Here is a 19,680-nt window from a genome sequence, read left to right as displayed (position 1 = left end):
GACAGCCCCCATAATAAAGAATTACATTTGGGAAAGCGCCCTGTCTTTACAAGGGAGAGAATGTCTGAGAGATGCAAGACCAGGGGCCAGAAAGCAAGTTAGGAGTTGTTAGAGTAATTTAAGATGACAGTGTCCCAGGAAGGGGCTATTGGAGGAAGAAGGTAGACAGATTCTAACCATGTTTAGATCCTGGTGGTTAACTGCATTTTAGAGATGAAGGAGACAAAGGAATCAAGAATAACTACCAGGTTTCTGAGTGAGTCAACTGGACAAAGGGTACTATTCATTGCAGGTAAATTTAAGAGACAGGCAGAAGAGAAAAACAAGCTAACAATGGCAGGGAGCTTTGTTTTCTCCACTGATAAATCTTAAGTGTCTAGAGCAGTGGTTGGCACATAGTATGCTCCCAATAAATATTTGTAGAATGAGTTACTCTGCCCTACTGTGTACCTCCTATGTGCCAGAAATTATTCTAGGCATTGGGGATGCTCCAGTGACAAAATGGATTTTTTTAAAACTAGTGCATTTGAGGCCTTTACATTTTTTGGAGGGAAGGTATATTCAGTCTGACCAATCTACAAACGAGAAGAGGGAAAGGCAAGTCAGATGTAAAGATCATCCTTTCCCACATAAGTTCGCTAAATCTCTCTACCTTGGAGGGACAATCAGGATCGGAAAACAATTCTGATTCATGATATCCCAGCTTTAGTGACAGAAGTATACATAATCGTAAACAATATTTTAAAAGTTTTGTTATGAAATATTAGAGAAAAACTTGACAAAGTACTTCTGAAACTTATTAGATTTCGTTAACCAATGTCACCATAATATAAATAAATAAATTTTTAAAAAAATAACATATCAGTGATAATATAAAGAACAGAAATCCAAATGGATAAAAAAGTGATGAAAAGGGTTCTTTCATTCTTTGTCCACTATCAGCACCATTTCCACTGTCTCCTATCTATAATCATTCTCACTAATTTCTTTATTTTTTTTAAATAAGAAACACACACACATTTCCACAGATGGTAGTATATTATACTGTAATGAAGTTGCTTTTGCTCCCCATTAAATGCATCCTGAAGAAATTTTCCATGTCAATACATGAGTTTCCTTATTATGTTTTAATATTTGAATAGTATTCCATTAAGAATACAATATAATTTATTTAATTGGTTCTAGATAGATAAAAATTAATTTGTTTAAAAATGCTTGCTGTCTACGGCCATGCCACCCTGAATGTGCCCGATCTCATCTGATCTTGAAAGCTAAGCAGGGTTGGTTGGGCCTGGTAAGAACTTGGATGGGAGACCACCTTGGAATACCAGGTGCTGTAGGCATTTAAAATAAAATGCTTGCTGCTGCAAACAGAGCAGCAATGTTTCACATGAATATCTTTGTACATATTTCATTGATGTAAATGCAAGTAAACCTCTCAGGCAAATTCCTGGAACTGGAATTCTTGAATTAAAAGACTTAAACTGTTGCAATATTGTTATTTACTGCCAAAGTGCCATTCATAGATATTGTAGCAATTTGCCAGCCTATGATCAATGTATGAGAGTACCCATTTCTACATTCTCACCAATTCTATCATCAAATTTTGAAATTTTATTTCGCAAATCTTCTAGGTAAAATGCTATATCTCAATATAGTTTTCAATTATATTTTCCATATGAGTGAAGAATATGTCCAAAAGCCATTTGTAGGTAGGGATTTTTGTGTCTGATATTAAGATCTAATTTTAGTGCACTGGGATTGCTACTTTTTGAAAATTACTGCTGTTTTATTCACAGTGAATATTCCATGGGCATATGAGGACAAAATCTCTATTTTCAAGATATAGCACTTGATATTTACCTATTAATTGTATTATTGAGCACATATATATGCTAGCTTTTTGTTTGCCCAACTGAACTGTCACAGAAAATAGTAAATTGTGTACTAGTACTATATATTCCTATTTACCCCTGGGATTCCTGCCCTTTTTGTTCGATAAATGATGTCCTGTTGTTTGGCTGGTGTAGGTATTCATCCCTATTTCATTTTAATTTTGAACTGCATATTCCAATATTATAATGTCTTTTCATTTTGACCTGCATACTTTAGCATATAACATGTCTTTCTTCACTTGTTTAATGCTTTATATCTTGAATTCAACCTTGCCTAACATTAAGATCATGACCCCTGCTTTTTTGTTTGCATTCGTATAATTTAAAAAAAAAAGAATAAGAATGAAGAACGATGAGCTCTATCACATACTTATATGCTATAATAATTAAAAACAATGTAGTACTAGCCCCTTTCCATAAGAGCTGACAAATAAATATCTAAAAAATTGACTCTATACTAGACTTATTGGGGTTATCACTTCTTAAGTTATATAAATGTTTATTCACTATGTTGTACACTTGAAACTAATATAATTTTGAATGTCAACTGTAATTAAAAAAAAAGCTAAAGAAAAAATTTATTACCAAGATAATTCCTAAAACAAAGCTAAAGAAAAAATTTATTACCAAATAAAAAATAGACCCTAGAAAAACAACCTTATAAATTATATTAACAACTCAAAGACAAAGGAAGCATTAAACAATAAAATGTAATAAATGGAGCTAGTAGAAATGAAATTACAAGAGGAGGAACAATTTCTTCACATTGCACCACATACTAAAATAAACAAGCAATGACCAAGAATTGCACCATATACTAAAATAAATGAGCAATGACCAAGAATTGAATAAAGCTTTAACGAAATGTAGATCATGTCTATGTGCTCTTGTAACGGAGAGGAATAAACATAAAGGCAATGGTAGTGATCACAAAGCAACTAGCAATATATTTTCCCATATAAAAATAAACCATTTAAAAAATGAAAAAATGGTGGGGGCGAGGTGAAAAAGAGAAATGTGAGTGTCAGAGCACTCCGTCCTGCTCCTAAAATACCTAGACTATTGACTGACCCTACACCATTTTTTCCTTCTATCTTCTTTCTAATAATAGCATCCCTCAGTCACAAGACCACACATTGAAGTCATCTGCAGCTCTCTCTGTTGCTTCATTATTATGTTCAAATAATAAATTTTTTACAATGTCACTTCTTAAAAAATATTTAAATAATCAAAATAATTTTCAACAAAAAGACAAGGCAAAGAACAAACAAACTGCAAAAAATAAAAATTTCCAATAAACATAATGGAAAAGTGGTCGGCATCCTTAAAATATGAAGAATATTAAAAACCGTAGTAAAAATAAAAGGATAAAAGGCACAAATAGATAATTCACTGAAAAAAGATCAATAATAAACATAACAAAACTGTCCCACTTCATGAATAATTTAAGAAATGATAAGATAAAACAATGTGATTCCATTTTAGGCTAATGAAATCAGTAGAAAGGAGAAAAAATACTCATAGTTTGAGTACGATGTTATAGAACTTCATATTCAGGCTGGGTAACAACATAAATTGGTAAAACATTTTTGGTAAAAATTTTGTTAATATTCAAGAAGAATACTAAATAAGTTATTTAATCCAAATTTCTTAGGTAGGAATCTATTCCAAAGAAATAGTTGGAAATTTGGCAGAGTTGAATACAAAAAAATGTCTGATAACACTGTTGTTTTTATATCCTCAAAAAGGATGAAATTTAAATGCCCATTAATAGAATGGCAAAACATTTTTGGTAAAAATTTTGTTAATATTCAAGAAGAATACTAAATAAGTTATTTAATCCAAATTTCTTAGGTAGGAATCTATTCCAAAGAAATAGTTGGAAATTTGGCAGAGTTGAATACAAAAAAATGTCTGATAACACTGTTGTTTTTATATCCTCAAAAAGGATGAAATTTAAATGCCCATTAATAGAATGGCTAAAAAAAAATTATATCTATTTGGTGAAAAATCTATGCAGTCATCAAAAATATTTCAAAGTGCATTTATTGATGCTGATTGGATATTTCCTACAAATATGTATAAACAGCATAAAATATACTTACCCTTGGAACAATGTAGGGTAGGTAAATTTCAAGACAGACAGGACATACTGAAAAACAAATACCAGATTAATGGACATTTTTGAATTATAGAAAATCGATAGACATATAATCAAAGAAATCCCTACCAAAGAAACATATAAGTATATTCAAGTTTCAAGAAGGCCTTTATTCCTATGCCCTCCCAACCAAAACCACACACTGGGCAAGTCATACCTTCCAAGTTATACTAGAGTGGGCCTGCTTTCCCCCAGCGTCATCAGAAGCCTGACCATCTCAGTTGGGGAATGGAACCAGTATCACGAGCAAAGTGGGACAGAAGCTGGGTCTGATGTTGGGATGGCTGACCCCTAGCATCTTCCCAGACTGCAGAAGTGTCATGTTGTAACCATAGAAACTCCAGAGAAAAATGGACAAATCCCCAAATGCAGTCTGTTTTCTCTGGGTATCATCTACTGTCCAGTTTATCTAAAAATCCAACCCCTTTCTTTGTTTCTCTTGGAATAAGAACTGCATCCTGGTCTCTCCTTTGTTTCCCTTCCATTTGGGGGGTTTTGTGTTTTGTTTTCTAGTATCTGGGTATTATATTCTACCTTTCTGGGTATCTTTTTGCTATTTTTTCTATTATTAAATGGCTTTAGGCAAAGACTCTACTGATTCTTCACGTGATCTAAAAAATGATGTAGACTAGTGTTGGGCAAGTTTATATATCTATTTTTTCCCTGTGGGTTAGCCTACAAAAAATTGCCGTGTATGAGCTCCTAAACACAATTCTGGCTAACTGACTGTGCACTGGTCTGTATTTATTAGAAATAAACCTACATTCTTCTCTGAAGTCTATTTACTCACATAATTCAATACGTTCCTCCCCACTTTTCCCTGATATTGTCATTCTAAAATAGAGAAAGAGAGAGGATTGCGTGAACATCTGGGCCATGTCCTGCATCACCCTTAACTTTTGTGAAGATAAAAAATATATATTTACTTAGTTTATTGTGTGCTGAGCTTTGTTCTAGATACTGAGGGAGATAGAAAACGCTGAAGCTCTCACTTCTTGCTTAAAAACAGTGGGGGAAAAAGTGAAAAAATAAAATCTCTAACAAGGGAAATCTAAGACCCAAACATTTCTCTTTTCAGCAGTCCCTCATATTTTGAAAAATGTCACTCAGATCAACATGCTATTTGGTAGAAGAGCAGTAAGAGCTTTTCAAGGAAAAAGAAGGAGCAATTTGGGAGACTTTGAAAGGAGAATAGATGTGGACTTTGCATCCATACTGAAGGCTTGTTAGCTATGGGAGGAAGGACACGTGGCTGCCTGTACCCTAGATCCAGTTACTGCTGGAACCTCACACAGATTGAAGGGTAACAGATGGCTGCCTGGGCCCTAGGTCCAATTACTGCTGGAGCCTCCCACAGGATGGATACTACCCTGACTGGTCCAGCCAGGTCAGGAAAGCCAGAACACTTGCTGTTCAAGCTCTGAACAAAAATCAACCATCCTTTTAAAGAGTAATAGACTAAGGGATTAATCTAAGATGTACAAAGATTTTAAAATAAATTTTCTTTCTATAAATAGAGAAGGAAATAGTTTGAGGAGAAAATTACATAGAGAAATCTGAAAATAAAGAAACTAATAGAGAGTCTTCTAAAAACTAGAAGAAAAAATCCTGTGTTGGAGACACACACACACAAAAAAACCTTCACTAATTCAAAAGAAAATTCATTTGGCAGAGATTAGGTGCAGGAGAAAATGCCCATGGGGTGCCCACTGCACAGCTCCTTTCCCATTTGACCTCTACTTGATCTAAGCCTACTCACCTTGGCTGCTGGAAGGGTGACTGTCCTGGTTGAGAAGATGAAACAATGACGTAATCTAAGACTTATTAAGTTCCTACCAGAATCCTGTTATGTACAAACATTTCTCCCATCCCTACCTGGCTCTCACATCTGCTCTCCACCACTCTTGACTTCACCTCCTCCATCCTCTTTATACAGTCTCCTCATCTCCTCTTTTCCCTGCCTTCTGCTGTTTTCCTACTCTCCATCTGCTCCCAATATTTCCTAAGAGCCCTAAACCAAAGCACTCCAAGCCATCATGGAAAATGCAGAAGGATGTCTTACTGCTTAAATTCTGAGAGTCCTTGGGAATCTACAATTTCTATTACTCAAATTAGATATTCCCAGGAACATGAGGATTTGGTTTATTTTTATCTAGCACCTTGCAACATAATGCACATAGAAGGTACTCAGTCATAATTACATTAGTTATTAAATGCTGTGGTGTCCCAATACAAAAATAATGCCTCAGATGCAAATGTGCGTCCAGAGGGGGTATAAATTTTGGTGAACTAAATCCGATGCCCACTGGAATTTTTTGCTTAGATACACGTTTTTTTTTTCTTGGCCAATGCCATGACTTGTGGGCTATCATGAAGAATGTGTTACTCTGCCTCGTCTGATGATTATATGGAAATAAAAGGAAGGTCATTCTGTTTAAAATTGTAACATTATCAATATATTCATCAAGTTAGCTAAACAAATTAAAATAGTTAAGTGAAAAGGCCAGGATTTCACAAATTTACATATTCCTGAATAGATGCTACACACAAATCTTTTAGTTTAGCTCCCTGCCCCATGAAGAAAAAACAAATCTGTTAAAAGCTAATGATTTCTCTGTCATACCATAAGCAAAAGACTATCTTTCCTTCCTCCCTTCCCTTCTTTAGAATAACTATCACTTACTTTATGGTGCATGTACTGTGAAATTGGGCACTCCACCAACCACCTTATAAACACCGTTTTGATTAATCTTCATGACAACGCGTTGAAGTGAACTTTTTAATCCCATTTTAAATTTAAAATATTTAGGTTTAGAGAGATTAAAGTCCCAAAGGCCAAGTATGTGGAACCAGGATGCAAACCCATCATTGCCTCCCAGCAAGATGGTATTAGTGGATCCGTAAAGGTTCATCACCATAACTAAATATCAACTGAACAAGGGAAAGGAGCTTCAGTAGCACCCTCTGAATATACTGAAGACAGCTACTCATATTAAGATAGACGGTATAAGAAAATACTGTTTCTTAATGGTTCTTTCCCAGAGAGCAAGAGTGGTTTTTGTTTTTGTTTTTGTTTTTGGTTATTTTTGGCGGCAGAGGGGAGGGTGGGTAGAGAAAGCTATAAAAATCCTACAATGGGGGAAGACGGTCCTGGGCCTAGTATCACAATTTTGACTTGGTGACCATCCCAGAGTCCAGAACAATGGTTAATGCCCCCGCCTTAGCCCTCAAGGGTCCAATATTCCCCTGCATGTACCAAATCCAAGGCCAGCTTCCCATTCTTAAAACAATTGGTACCACTGTTCTTCTGCCTCATCATAAAAAAGATCCCATGATATTACTTTAGAAAACTTAAGTTTAAAATTTATTTTAAAAAATTATTCTACGAAAAACTCTTGAATATACTGGAAGTGTTTAGGAATCAGTGGTTTGAAGCGGAGATGGTGATGGATGGATCTCTTAAAAGCTTCTAGAATCTTGTGAGGGTTCTGGGGCAGGTGCGTTTGATTTCTTCTCCTATTTTTTCTTCCCAGGGGAACTGGAGCTAATTTTTTTTCTTTCTCTTAAAGGTAGTTCATACAGCCCAAAATTAAGTTCTTGCAAAATCGCCAGTCAAAAAATCCGGTTTCCCAGGAGACGTACAGGATGCTTTACATAGGACGGGAAACAGGGCAGTACAGTTCAACAGATGCTATTTCTAAAAGAGCATCCCACACAGAGTCGGTTTCTTCTCCATCACCATCAAGAAAAAAAAATCAGATAAAAAAATGGAGATTCCATTTGTTCCGCGTACAATGATGGGGCTCAAATCTCTCACGTGCAATCCTTGCCTCCCCGCTCCCGCCCCCCTCACCTTGTTCGTGAGGTAAAAAGCCAGATAGCAGGTACAAAAGGTGAGGCCGACCAGGCACCTCCCCATGCACATCTGTCAACTTGCAGCCCTTCCCGGGGACCCCGTGGGATCCCCACAGCCGCCGCTGGAGTTGGGCCGCTGCCTCAGCTGCCAGGACCGCCACGTGGCCCCGAGTTCCACCAATCGGCGCGGGGACCGCCCCCGAGCCCCGCCCGGCGCCTGGTTCTTAAAGGGGCAGTGCCGCCTTAGGCCTCGCAGACTCGCAGTGGGCGAGGCGGTGTGTTGCTGGCGGAAGGAATGTGGAAGACCGTGGGGAAGGAACTATGTCAGTGAAGGGAGGGCTCACGACCACCTGTAGAGAAGGAGAGGACAGTAGTTGTCAAAAAGTAGAATGAAAGAAAGCAGATGACAAAACAGTTCACGACACCCAATTACCGTTTAAAGAAAAATGTTCATAGCTATCGCTAAACGGTGAGACCAAAATGTTGTTTGTGCTTTATTGAATTTTCCAAATTTTCTACGATGACTCTTTAATACTTTTGTAATCGACACAAAAAAAGCTAACAACAATAAATGTTATTTTAAAGGAGAGCAGAAACTAAAATGAGGTTTTTTTTCCTCTTTAGGACAAGTCATTCCATTGTTTTGAAATTTCCATAAAATAAGAAATCCTTCCAAAAGTAGAGTCTCAGACACAGCTCCTGTTTCTAGTCTCTAGGGTGGAAAATTGACCTAGTTAGGCTTCTGGCAAATAGTAATAAGTATACACGAAAACATAATGGTGGACTTTGTCAGGCACTAGAGGTGCAAGTGTTCCCCATACGTAGAAATACACGGATTTTTAGAAATACCCCGCACACCTAGAAACCTTATTCTTTTTAATTTGTATTCCCCATGTAAAATTGTTTATCAAACTGCATTATCCAAGCAAAACATTGGACGCATTGTCTACATAAAAGACAAACCAAAAAGTTATTTTACCTTGATAGTATTTTAGAAAACTTATTTCAGAGCTAAATAGTCCTTACAAAGAAAATTTTTGCCTAATAGAATTTGCTTGAAATCAATGGTTGGTATTTACCTGAGATTTCCCCGAGCTCTTTTAGTAGATGGACAAATTCAATTCAGGCCTTATTATTTCCTAGTTATTAGTTAGCACATTTTTTTTTACAGAATTTGTTTAATAAGCAGAAACAACTAGAACAGTAAAGAACCACACAAACACAAGTTGACATTTGTAGTGAATGCACTGCTAGAGCTTGCCAGAACTATTGATTTTTCCAAAGCTGCATTATTGGGTTCCACAAAACAAACTAATCTAAGGCTGAATAAGAATAAAATCGTCAGGTCTTATATTTACAAACAATATGCTGCTACATATGAGATAGAGGTAGGCCTTCTATACATACAGAAAGGTTTAACTACTTATGTTGTTAATTGAGATCTTTGAGACCATGATAAAAATATTTCTAAAAGTAGGCATAGGATAGAACTTCCTCAACTTAATAAAAGGCATCCATGAAAACCTTACAGCTAGCATTATACTTAGTGATGAAAGACAATGTTTTCCTCCCTAAGATCAGGAACAAGACAAGGATGACCATTCTTGCCACTTCTATTAAACATTGTATTGGAGGTTCTGGCAAGACAATAGGCAAGAAAATTTTTTAAAAGGCATCCAGATTGCAAAAGAATTAAAACAATTAAAACTGTTTTATAGATGACAAGACTTTGAATATAGAAAATCCTAAATAATGCACTAAAGAAATACTACTAGAACTAATGAATGAGTTAAGCAAGATTACAAGATACAAGATCAATACACAAAAATTGATTGCATTTTTATACACTTGCAATGAACAATATGAAAATGAAATTAAGGAAACGATTCCATATAAAATAGCACTAAGTAGAATAAAATACTTATTAACTTTAGCAAAATCTGTACTCTGAAAACTATAAAACATTACTGAAGAAAAACAAAATCAATAGAAAAATAGCCCATGCTCATAGGTTGGAACACTTAATATTCCCCAAATTGGCAATATTCCCCAAATTGAGCTACAAAATGAACACAAAGCCTCCTTCAAAATTTCAGCTAGTTTCTCTGCAGAAATTAACAAGCTGATCCTAAAATTCATAGGGAAATTCAAGAGACCTATGGTACCCAAAACAATCTTTAAAAAGAAAAAACAAAGTTAAAGGACTCACAATTCCTGAGTTCAAAGATTACTACAAGTTACAGTATCCAAGACAGTATGGTACTAGTACAGAGATACACATATAGATCAATAGAGTAGAATTGAGATCCAGAAGTAAACCCTCGCGTTCATGACCAATTGATTTTTGACAAGGGTGCCAAGACAATGCATGAATAAAGAATAGCACTTTTCAACAAATGGTGCTGAGACAACTAGATATCCACATGCAAAAGAATAAAAGTTGACCCCTATTTTGTACTACATACAAAAATTAACTCAAATGCTAAGTGAAAGAAGCCAGGCACAAAAGGTATGATTCCATTTATATAAAATATTCCAAATAGGCAAATCTATAGAGACATAAACTAGAAAACTTTTTGCCTGGAACTGGGAGGAGAAGGTGAGGGGAGTGGAGAGTGACTGTTAATGAGCATGGATTTCTTTATGGGGTGATGAAAATGTTCTAAAACTAATTTGGTTGATGGTAGCACAATTTAGTGATTATACTAAAAATCATTGAATTATACACTTTAAATAAGTGAATTATGTGCGATGTTAATTATATCTCAACAAAACTGTTATTAAAAAAAAAACAGCTCCTAGCAAAACCACACCCATAGACAACATCGACCTCAAAACCAAGGTAGAGAGGATAGTGATTACCATGGAGTGTGGCTGTAACTGCAAAGGGGCATAAAGAGTACTTCTGGAGAGCTGGTAATATTGTTTCCTGATATGGATGCTGGTTCCATGGTATGCTCACTTGGCAAATTCATTTAGTTGTACACTTATTACTTTGTATTTTTTGTATGTATGCTTTACTTCAATAAAAGACACATGGCACAAAGAGACAAAAATATGGAAAGTATAAAAAAGTAGTTAAGAGTCATGGAAGATAGAATGAGATCTAACATGCATTTAATAATATGAAAGAAGAATATAGAGAATTTGAGAAAGGCATTTTTTCCCAGAACAAACGTAAGGCATAAATCCTCAAACGCAGTAGGGACAATGAATCTTGAACAAACTAAATGAAAAGAAATTCACTCTTAGACATATTTGCATATTCAAATTCATATTTTTATTGTATTAAAAAATAACATAATTTACCATCTTAACCATTTTTCAGTGTACAAGTACAGTAGGGTTAACTATATGCACATTGCTATGTAACAGATCTCTAGAATTTTGCATCTTGATAAACTGAAAGTCTATACCCACTAAACAATTCTTTTCCCCCTTTCCCTAGCCCCTGACAACCACCATTCTATTTTCTATTTCTCAGAGTTTGACTACTTTAGATACCTCATATATGTATCTAAAGAATAAGGAATTAAATACATATTTTTTATTCTTTTATTCATTCTTTACAATTATAGCATTATATCAATTTTTAAAATGTGCAGTAAAGGTAGCAAAACAAAAATATTTGTTGTTAAAAAATGGCTATGAGGTCTATGGTCATGCCACCCTGAATGTGCCTGATCTCGTCTGATCTCAGAAGCTAAGCAGGGTTGGACCTGGTTAGTACTTGGATGGGAGACCACCTAGGACGACCAGGTGCTATAGGCATAAAAAAAAAAAAAAAGGCCATGAGTTACATAGGGTTCAGAACTGTTGAGTCCCATATGAATCTAACTGACCCATATCCATATCATTCCACTCTAGTAACCTTATGAAAATACTAAGTCATCACTTAACATATGATAAACTTTCCTGCCCTATGCCAAGTCTTATACCCTTGCTTCCATCTAAACTAGCTTTATAGTTTCTCTCTAGCCTTCATGGCCTAGTTTGGTGGCACCTCTTCCTGAAGCATTCATTGTCCATAGCAGTCATTTGGCAATTAATCATGCACTCTTTTGAGATAGAAGTGTTGTGTTTTTACTTAATGTTGTGTGAATACGTTATCTCTCCAGCTGTAATCTCACAAATTTTTCTGTCTCCCACAAGACTTTAGGAATATTTTGGGCAGTTAATAAATATTTGTTGATTGCCTGAAACAGCTACTTGCAAAATGAACTTAATTCTAATAATAAAAACTAAAGAGCTTTATTTCTGTTTCATTTAGCAGCCAAAGAATCTGCTGATTCTATGTGTTTAGGTAGCGCAAATTCTAGAATAGCTTTCTCTCTGCTGAACATCAGTGAGCTCAAAAGAGACGAAAGAGAGTAAAAACTGGAGCTAAATCCTTTAAACATTGTGCTTATTCCAAGTCACAGCAAAATGGCCATAACTCCATTCAAGAACTCACTATTAAATAACATAAAACTACATTCTGTTTTTGGTAAACCATATTTCCCTATTAACAATATTTATAAATGTAAACTGTAAAATTTGTCAATATTTCCTTGTATCTTCCTTTTTAAGAAGCATATGGTTGGTGGCATCAGGTATTTACCTTAATTGTAGACACAAACCCATTAAAATTGTTAACCCACAAACTCTATTTTAACCTGGAACTCTATCCCATGATGAAAAAACTGCCCTTGTCTGCATAGCTTACCTTCTCTAAAATTTGACTGTCCTCTGAGACTATTCATTTCCCTCTGGTGTTCAGGGCAGGGAATAGGTTCAGCACTCTTCACTCTCTCCAATGTAGCATCCAAAATGCTATCTTCGCCTTTTCAGGAACACGACTCTCCTCTGGCATCTCTGTCCATCCCGCCATCACTGTCCCTAAGCTTCCTTACCAGTATCGTCTAACGACCTCTGGGTTAACAATCTGCACATTTTCTGAAGACTCCGACACTTGCTACCACTCTTCCACCCCACCCCAAGCTCTGACATCTTGCTGAGTAGTTTTAAGGTCCATGTGAATCACCCATCTAATATCTTAGCATTTTATCCTAATCCCTTAAGCTGCTCAACCTCATCCTTACCTCCTTACCATTGCTTCACTGTGGCTTCCTCTGAGTTGAGAATGTCTTGCATCCGTTCTATCTCTAAATCTCTTTTTTTTCCCTAAAACTCTTAAACAGTGCACTCTTCTCTCTCTCTCTCTCTCATGAAATTCACATAACATAAATATAATCATTTTAATATGTGAAATTCAGTGGCCTTGCGTAGATTCACAATGTTGTGCAACCATGACCTATATCAAGTTCCAGTTTTCATTATCCCAAAAGGAAAACCCTTATCCATTAAGTAGTTACTTTTTATTGCCTGCCTCCCCACCCCATTACCTGGCAATCACCAATTTGTCTTCTATCTTTATAGATTTACCTTTTTTGGATTTTTCATGTAAATTGTATCATACAATATGTGCCTTTTGTGTCTGGCTTCTTTTATTTAACATAATGTTTTTGAGGTTTTATCCACATCGTAGGACATATCGGTACTTCATTTTTATATTCATTTTCTTGTGGTACCATTACAAAATATCACAGATTGTGTATCTGAGGAACATAAATGCATTATCTCTTGGTTATGGACTCCGAAAGTTTCTGATCTAGGTACTGACGGGGGTCACTCTGAGGCCACTCTTCTTGGCTTGCTGATGGCTGCCCTCTTACTGCCTCTTCATATGGCTGTCCCTCTGTGCTCACACATGCCCCTAGTATCTCTTTCCCGTAAGAACACTAGTCACATTGGATTAGGGCCCCACTCTAATCCATTTTAATGCAGTCACCTCTTTAAAGACCATATTTCCCAATACTGTAACACTCTGAGGTACTAGGGTTTGGGACTTCAATATCTCAATTTGAGGGGGCACGATTCAATCCATAACAATTCCTTTTTATGGCTGAATAATATTCCATTGTAGATATGTTCCCACTCATCTCCTGATGGACGTTTGGGTTGTTTTCACCTTTTGACTATTATGAATAGTGGTTCTATGAACATTCAGATACTAGACTTTGGTTGAGTACCTGTTTTCAATTCTCTTTGATATACACCAGGAGTTGAATTTCTGGATCATGTGGTAATTCTACGTTTAACTTTTTGAAGAACAACCAACTGTTTAGTCCACTTAAATGTAACATATCCAAAATTATGATTATTCTCATTGCCCTTATATTTATTTATTTATTTTATTGATCCAGCCAGAGTTTATTCAACAAATTTACCAATCACAGTTCTCAGTCCTAGGGACACATAGTGAATGAGACAGAAACAGTTCCTACTCTTATGGAGTTTGCATCCTAACAGGAGATGGGCAATGAGCGAGTAAACAAGTAAATAAACAAGATAAATTTAAATACTAAAAAGTACTGTAAATAACATAAAAAGATGGAGGATGATGGGAGATTGGGGATAGACTTTTTTAGATTGAGTGCTCATGGAAGGCTTCTTTGGGGAGTTGATATTTGCACAGATACCTGAGAGAGAAGAAGGATGCAGCCAGGGGAAGGTGTGTGGGGAAGGATGTGAATGGAATGAAGAGAAAATAGGGTGGGAGAAAATTGACATAATCAGTGTAGTTTCAGGCATGGAGAAGGAGCACAGAAGCCCTGAGATGGAATGTTTAGAGAAGAGAAAAGCCGGAGTGGCTGGAGCACAGTAAACAAGAGGAAGAGTGATACAAGAGAAGGTCTAAGATGCACAGGACAGCAGATCATGTAGGATTTTTTTTCTTTTTTTATCCTATGCTATATTCTAAATCCCCATGACTGTTTTGTAACTACTAATTTTACTTCTTCATCCTTCACCTTTTTCACGCAGTCCCCCAAGCCTCCTCCCCTCTGGCAATCATCAGTTTCTTCTCTGTATCCATGAATCTGTTTTCGTTTAGTTTGTTCGTTGCTTTTGTTCCTTAGATTTATGCATATCGGTGAGATCATATGGTATTTATCTTTCTATGTCTGACTTATTACACTCATTCATCTCCTCTTTAAACCAGATCTTCAGACACCACCATCTATCCAGCCAACCTATTGAAAGCAGAAGTTAGCTCGGCTTCTTGATTTCCATTGATCGAGATGCCTTATCTCCCATTCCACTCTACCCCGACCTAGTACTACCATCAGGCACCCTGCACCACCAGAAATCTTGGAAATAAGAGAAATGAGATGAGTTAGAATATTCAAATTCACCTTAAAGAAATAAAAAAATTCTGAGACTTGAAATTAGACTGAAAGTATTAACACATTCAAATAATGTGTCAGTGGAAGTCCAGGCAACCCTCATCATCAATCACCAGGCAAATTTCCTGTTTCTAGCCTCACCCCTCATCAATCCACTCTTCACACAGCTGTCAGAATTCTCTCTCTAGTAAGCAAATCTGAAAACATTATTCTCTCCATTTAAAACCTTTTCATAACTCTTTATTGTCTAAATTCTGAAGTCCTTAGCATTAAAATCTTTTGGACCTGGCCCTTGCCTGAATTCTCCAACCTAATTTTTTACTTTGCCCCTGGTGAACCCTAGGTCTTCCCAGGCCAAACCACTTGCTCTTTTCCAACGAATGCTGTATACGGCTCCTCATGTGTGGAAGCCCCCACTTGCCCTACAGCCCATCTCACTAATGCCCGCTCATCTTGCAAGATTAAGCTCAGTGTCATCTATTTTATGGAACCTTTTCTGAACATGTGGGTAGATCTGACTTCTCACTCCTTTAAATCCCCACAGGGCCCTGCATATAGCTTCTATCATAGCATCTTTAATACTTAATTGTACTTTTGTTTATGATTTCAAGGTCCATGAGGACAGGCACATATTTTTATTCATATTTGCCATTTCAATGTTAGGCACTTCAGAAAGCACTCAATAAAAATTTGTTGAATAAATGATCTAAAGTTAATATCCAGATTCTTCATTCTACTTTCAACTTCTGGTCCTTTCCTGATACTTCTCCCAAATGACACATTTTTTTGTCATGTACTGTGTTTCGGCCTTTCTTTCTGATCTGCTGTTTTTCTTTCAATCTTTTTCTTTAGTAGAAATTCTGGACTTATTCAATAGGAGGCTTCAAGTACAAATTGCCAGTTATAAAAACAGTCATGGGGATGTAAAGTACAACAAAGGGAATATAATCATTAATATTGTAATAACTATGAATGATATCAAATTGGCACTAGACTTATTGGGATGGTCACATTATAAGTTATATAATTGTCTAGTCACTATATTCTACACAGGAAACTAATATGTTTTATGTCACTGTAATTGAAAAATAAATTTAAAATATATACAGCAAAAAGAAAATACAAAACAAACAAAAAATAATAGAAGACTCCAAAAACTTCTTTTGGTTGATGCTCTCTCCTGTTTCTTTCTTATCCAGAAGTGAGGGGTCTATTTAATTCCTGGTTACACCTATTTTTCCTCAAATATTTATATCCCAATTGTAATCCTTTGAACACTAAGAGGGAATGCAATTTCCACATACGTTCATAAATATGAGCAACAGTTGCCAAGCATGGGTCTGTATCCTATTATATAGCTATAGTTTTGCCTCATATTAGTTTAGAGTTTTTAGAAGATTCAGAATGTGTTTCTGACCTGGAATGGGAAAGGGGCAAGGGTTGTGTGCTAATGGGAGTTGTCAAGGTCAGTATCCCAGGGTTCTCAAGCATAGACAATTAGGGATCCTGGCTCAGAATTGCAATTTAGAGGAAACACTGTTATTCAGTATGTATTTCTAGAACATCTGAATAGTCACTATGCAGTCTATTAGCTCCAGTCTCCAGATCCACACTGCCTAGGTTTGCTACTTTAGCTATATGAACTGGAGCAAGTTATTTTACCTCCCTGTGCCTCAGTTTCATTATCGGTAAAATCTACCTAATGATAGAATTTACTTCTCAGTATTATTTTGAGGATTTAATGTAGGGAGGAGGAAATAGAATTAAAAATGTTAATCAAGCCACATTCAGAGACTGCACTATGCTGATCAGCCCTATAGCCAGTCCAGGAGGACACCTTCAGAACAACAGAAGCTTTCTACTGGGATTACTAACAACCTATTCTCCACACCTGTGAAGGGGAAAGAGGAACCAACAGTCATTCCCTAGGGCTAAAACCATGGGAACCTAAGGATTAAAGGCTGGGAAGTGGCAGCCAGCTGGCTCTACATATTCTTCCCCTTCCCTTTCCTCACTGTATAGCCCTCAAAGGAAATGGGAACTAAAGAATGACAGATAAACTGACACTGAACACTCAGCCCCTTACTCCCCCACTGTCTTTCCGTGTCTTCCTGGGTCTCGCTCAGCCTCCCAAAGACCACATCTGTGTGTGGATTCTTACCCCTTTTCTAATGAACTTTCCTTTTCAATATCACTTTAACACATGACTTGAATTCTTTCCACACTCTCCGCGGAAGGACCCTCTTCTCTTGGTCCAGGGCTTGGTCTCCCCCGAAATCCAGGAAATTTGCCCTGTCGTGCCTCAGATTGACAAATTAATACAGTATGAATATAGTGAAATGTAATGCTTAGCTATTTTTATCTAGTCACTTTATGAGAATCTCGCCACAAAATACCGAATCAAAATTTTAATTAGACTGTCCTATTTGTGCTCAATGTTGTATAACGCATTTTAGAAATTTTCACATTCCATGCCCCGCCTCCTGATGACAATAACATAAAAATGCGACTGTCTTCTGCTTCCCTCCGCTGTCTACACCTGCTTTTTTGTCTCCCAAACCATCCCAGTTTAGAATTAATCCGGGAAATAATAAACGAAGAGCTTCGCTAGCTTGTTTATTTATAGTCCACGCAGTCAAACGCAGATAACTAGATTTAGCGGCTATCTCCCGCAGCCAGGAAGGAAGGGTAAGACGGTGCGGGCCAGGGCAGAGACTGGCGAGAGCAGACGCTGGCCAGAGGAAACCACACCCAACACGGGCTCCGCCCCACACCGGCGACAGGGACCGCAAGCACCAGCCGGCAGAGGCCGGAAGTGCGACCCTCCGGAGGCGGGGAAAGCTGACTTAAGGCGGAGCCCCGGCGGTGGCCAATCGGGCGCCACGGTCCCAGTAGAGAGGGCGGAAGAGAAGAGGTCTAGTTCCGGACGCGGCGGCCGCCGCCGCCATCTGTCACCTCGGCTCCGGCACCGGCACCCCGTCGTCCCTGCCCCGCCGCCTGTGTCCTCGGCGGCGGCTGCTTTCCCATCCTGCCACCTCTCTGCTCTGTTCTCGTCGCTAGCTTCTTCCCCTACATGGATCTGGTCGAAGTGGCATCGCCTGAGCCCAGGCCGGCAGCGGCCTGGGGACCCAGCAAGGTGAGTGGCGGTCGGGACTGATGCACCTATCTTGGTAGCCTGGGCTGGTCCCATAGAGGGTGACAGGTGCCGAGGCGGCCCGCAGGAGACTCGGAAAGTTCTGGACAAGACCCCGGCGACGTGGGTCAGAAGGGACGGGAGCCAGGGTTGCCGGGGTTGCGGTGGGAGAGGTGGGGAGGGGGCCCCTGGGCTGCCAGAGGCCACCCTGGGCGATTCGGGCTCTCTCTAGGTCTGTCCCTTGCTTTCTGAACCTCCGTAGCATATTTGTGGGCAGCACTCCCTTAGAGACTTTGACGTTTGAGGGAAAGCAAGTACCGTCTTGTTTTTCAAGAGCCAAGTGAGTCAGCCCAATCACACGGGAAACCGGGCAGAAAGGTGATTTAGGCTGCTGTTTCCTGAACTTGACAAGTGTGGGTTATCCTTCGGCAGTTTCTTGTTTTTTAAGTAGTAAAAGACAAATCCAGGAGCACCCTCCCCACCAGGCTAATACTCAAGTGTACCCTACATACTGTATAAAGGTTATAAATTCTTACCATCTGCCTGGGATGTAACATTTCAGCATTTTCCTATAATGGGCAACTATTACGTTCATTTCACATTTGGCTTCTGGTTTTCAGGTTGCTCCTTTCAATGAGACTTTCTTTGGAAGGATGAAAAGACTTTTGCTACTTTATTGAGGGCTTGCTTCAATTGGGATTTTGTGTTCCTCAAATTAAGGTTGTGAAAGAATCCCACTTTTTAATAATTGTGTTTTACATGCTGATTACAGAATATTTGTTCCACATAAAGGGCCATTTGTTAATCTCATTGGGTCTTCAGGCCAGGTCTTAACAGAAAAAGGGGGAAATAATTAGCTGCTAAGTAAATGAAAATTAATTTTATTAAGGTTCTCATACTACTGTAGGGAGAATCTAATATATTCCATTGGCAATTGTGGTTACATTACATGTTATATTGTGGTTTTTTTTTTTTTCTGTTAAGGCCTTGTTTACAAGGCTAAGATCAGTAGGCATACAAAATGAGTAGACGGATACTAATAAATACATACTCTAGATGTTAGATTCTTCCAGTTAAGTATCTATAAAGGCTGCTAAAAATGTCAAGTGAGACTAGCCTTTGTTCAGAATACTGACCTCAGAACAAATTTTACTTAACAGAACTAATTTAATAATAAAATATTTGATTTCAGTCATATTTTCATTTAAGTGTACATCATCAGAACTGTAAAGTTTCATTTTTTATCATGCAACAAAAAAAATCATCCTGGGTTTATTGACAGTTTATTGGGAAAATAGCGTTTTCACAGGCAAAACAATTAGAAAGATGCTACAAGTTTCACATAACCCTTTCCTTTAACCTCTGGGAAGACGAAAGTGATTACAGAAACCTACATAGAGAAAGTGGAAA

General features: G+C 37.6%; 2 protein-coding genes, 1 non-coding gene and 1 pseudogene across 9 annotated transcripts in view; 3 read left to right on the top strand and 1 right to left on the bottom strand.

Moving 5' to 3' along the window:
* The window catches only part of TMEM241 (transmembrane protein 241), a 110,366-nt gene extending 102,294 nt beyond the window's left edge, over positions 1 to 8,072 (bottom strand). For all 7 annotated transcript variants that reach the window (XR_001517660.2, XR_003042596.1, XR_003042595.1 and 4 more), the window contains exons 1-2: positions 7,910 to 8,072; positions 4,001 to 4,047 (exon numbers count right to left, since the gene is read on the bottom strand). Coding sequence is in view for 4 of the 7 variants with exons in the window: in XM_006920030.3 (XP_006920092.1) it covers positions 4,001 to 4,047; positions 7,910 to 7,981 (119 nt within the window). In the remaining 3 variants the exon portion in view is untranslated. The remainder of the gene's footprint in view (positions 1 to 4,000; positions 4,048 to 7,909) is intronic.
* On the top strand, positions 1,221 to 1,343 carry LOC112469334 (annotated as a pseudogene).
* Positions 8,073 to 11,563: 3,491 nt separating the features above from the next.
* LOC112469369 lies at positions 11,564 to 11,682 on the top strand. Its single transcript, XR_003042612.1, has one exon. It is a non-coding gene; the product is annotated as a 5S ribosomal RNA (ribosomal RNA).
* A 6,265-nt stretch (positions 11,683 to 17,947) lies between these two features.
* RIOK3 (RIO kinase 3) overlaps positions 17,948 to 19,680 on the top strand; it is a 20,258-nt gene continuing 18,525 nt past the window's right edge. Inside the window, exon 1 of the mRNA XM_006920029.2 lies at positions 17,948 to 18,273. Coding sequence (XP_006920091.1) covers positions 18,211 to 18,273 — 63 coding nt within the window. The 5' untranslated portion in view covers positions 17,948 to 18,210. The remainder of the gene's footprint in view (positions 18,274 to 19,680) is intronic.

The sequence above is a fragment of the Pteropus alecto genome, unplaced genomic scaffold, assembly GCF_000325575.1.
Source record: "Pteropus alecto unplaced genomic scaffold, ASM32557v1 scaffold146, whole genome shotgun sequence".
NCBI classification, from domain to species: Eukaryota; Metazoa; Chordata; class Mammalia; order Chiroptera; family Pteropodidae; genus Pteropus; species Pteropus alecto.
Note: the sequence above shows the minus strand (reverse complement) of the source record. Positions and strands in the feature narration are given on the sequence as shown.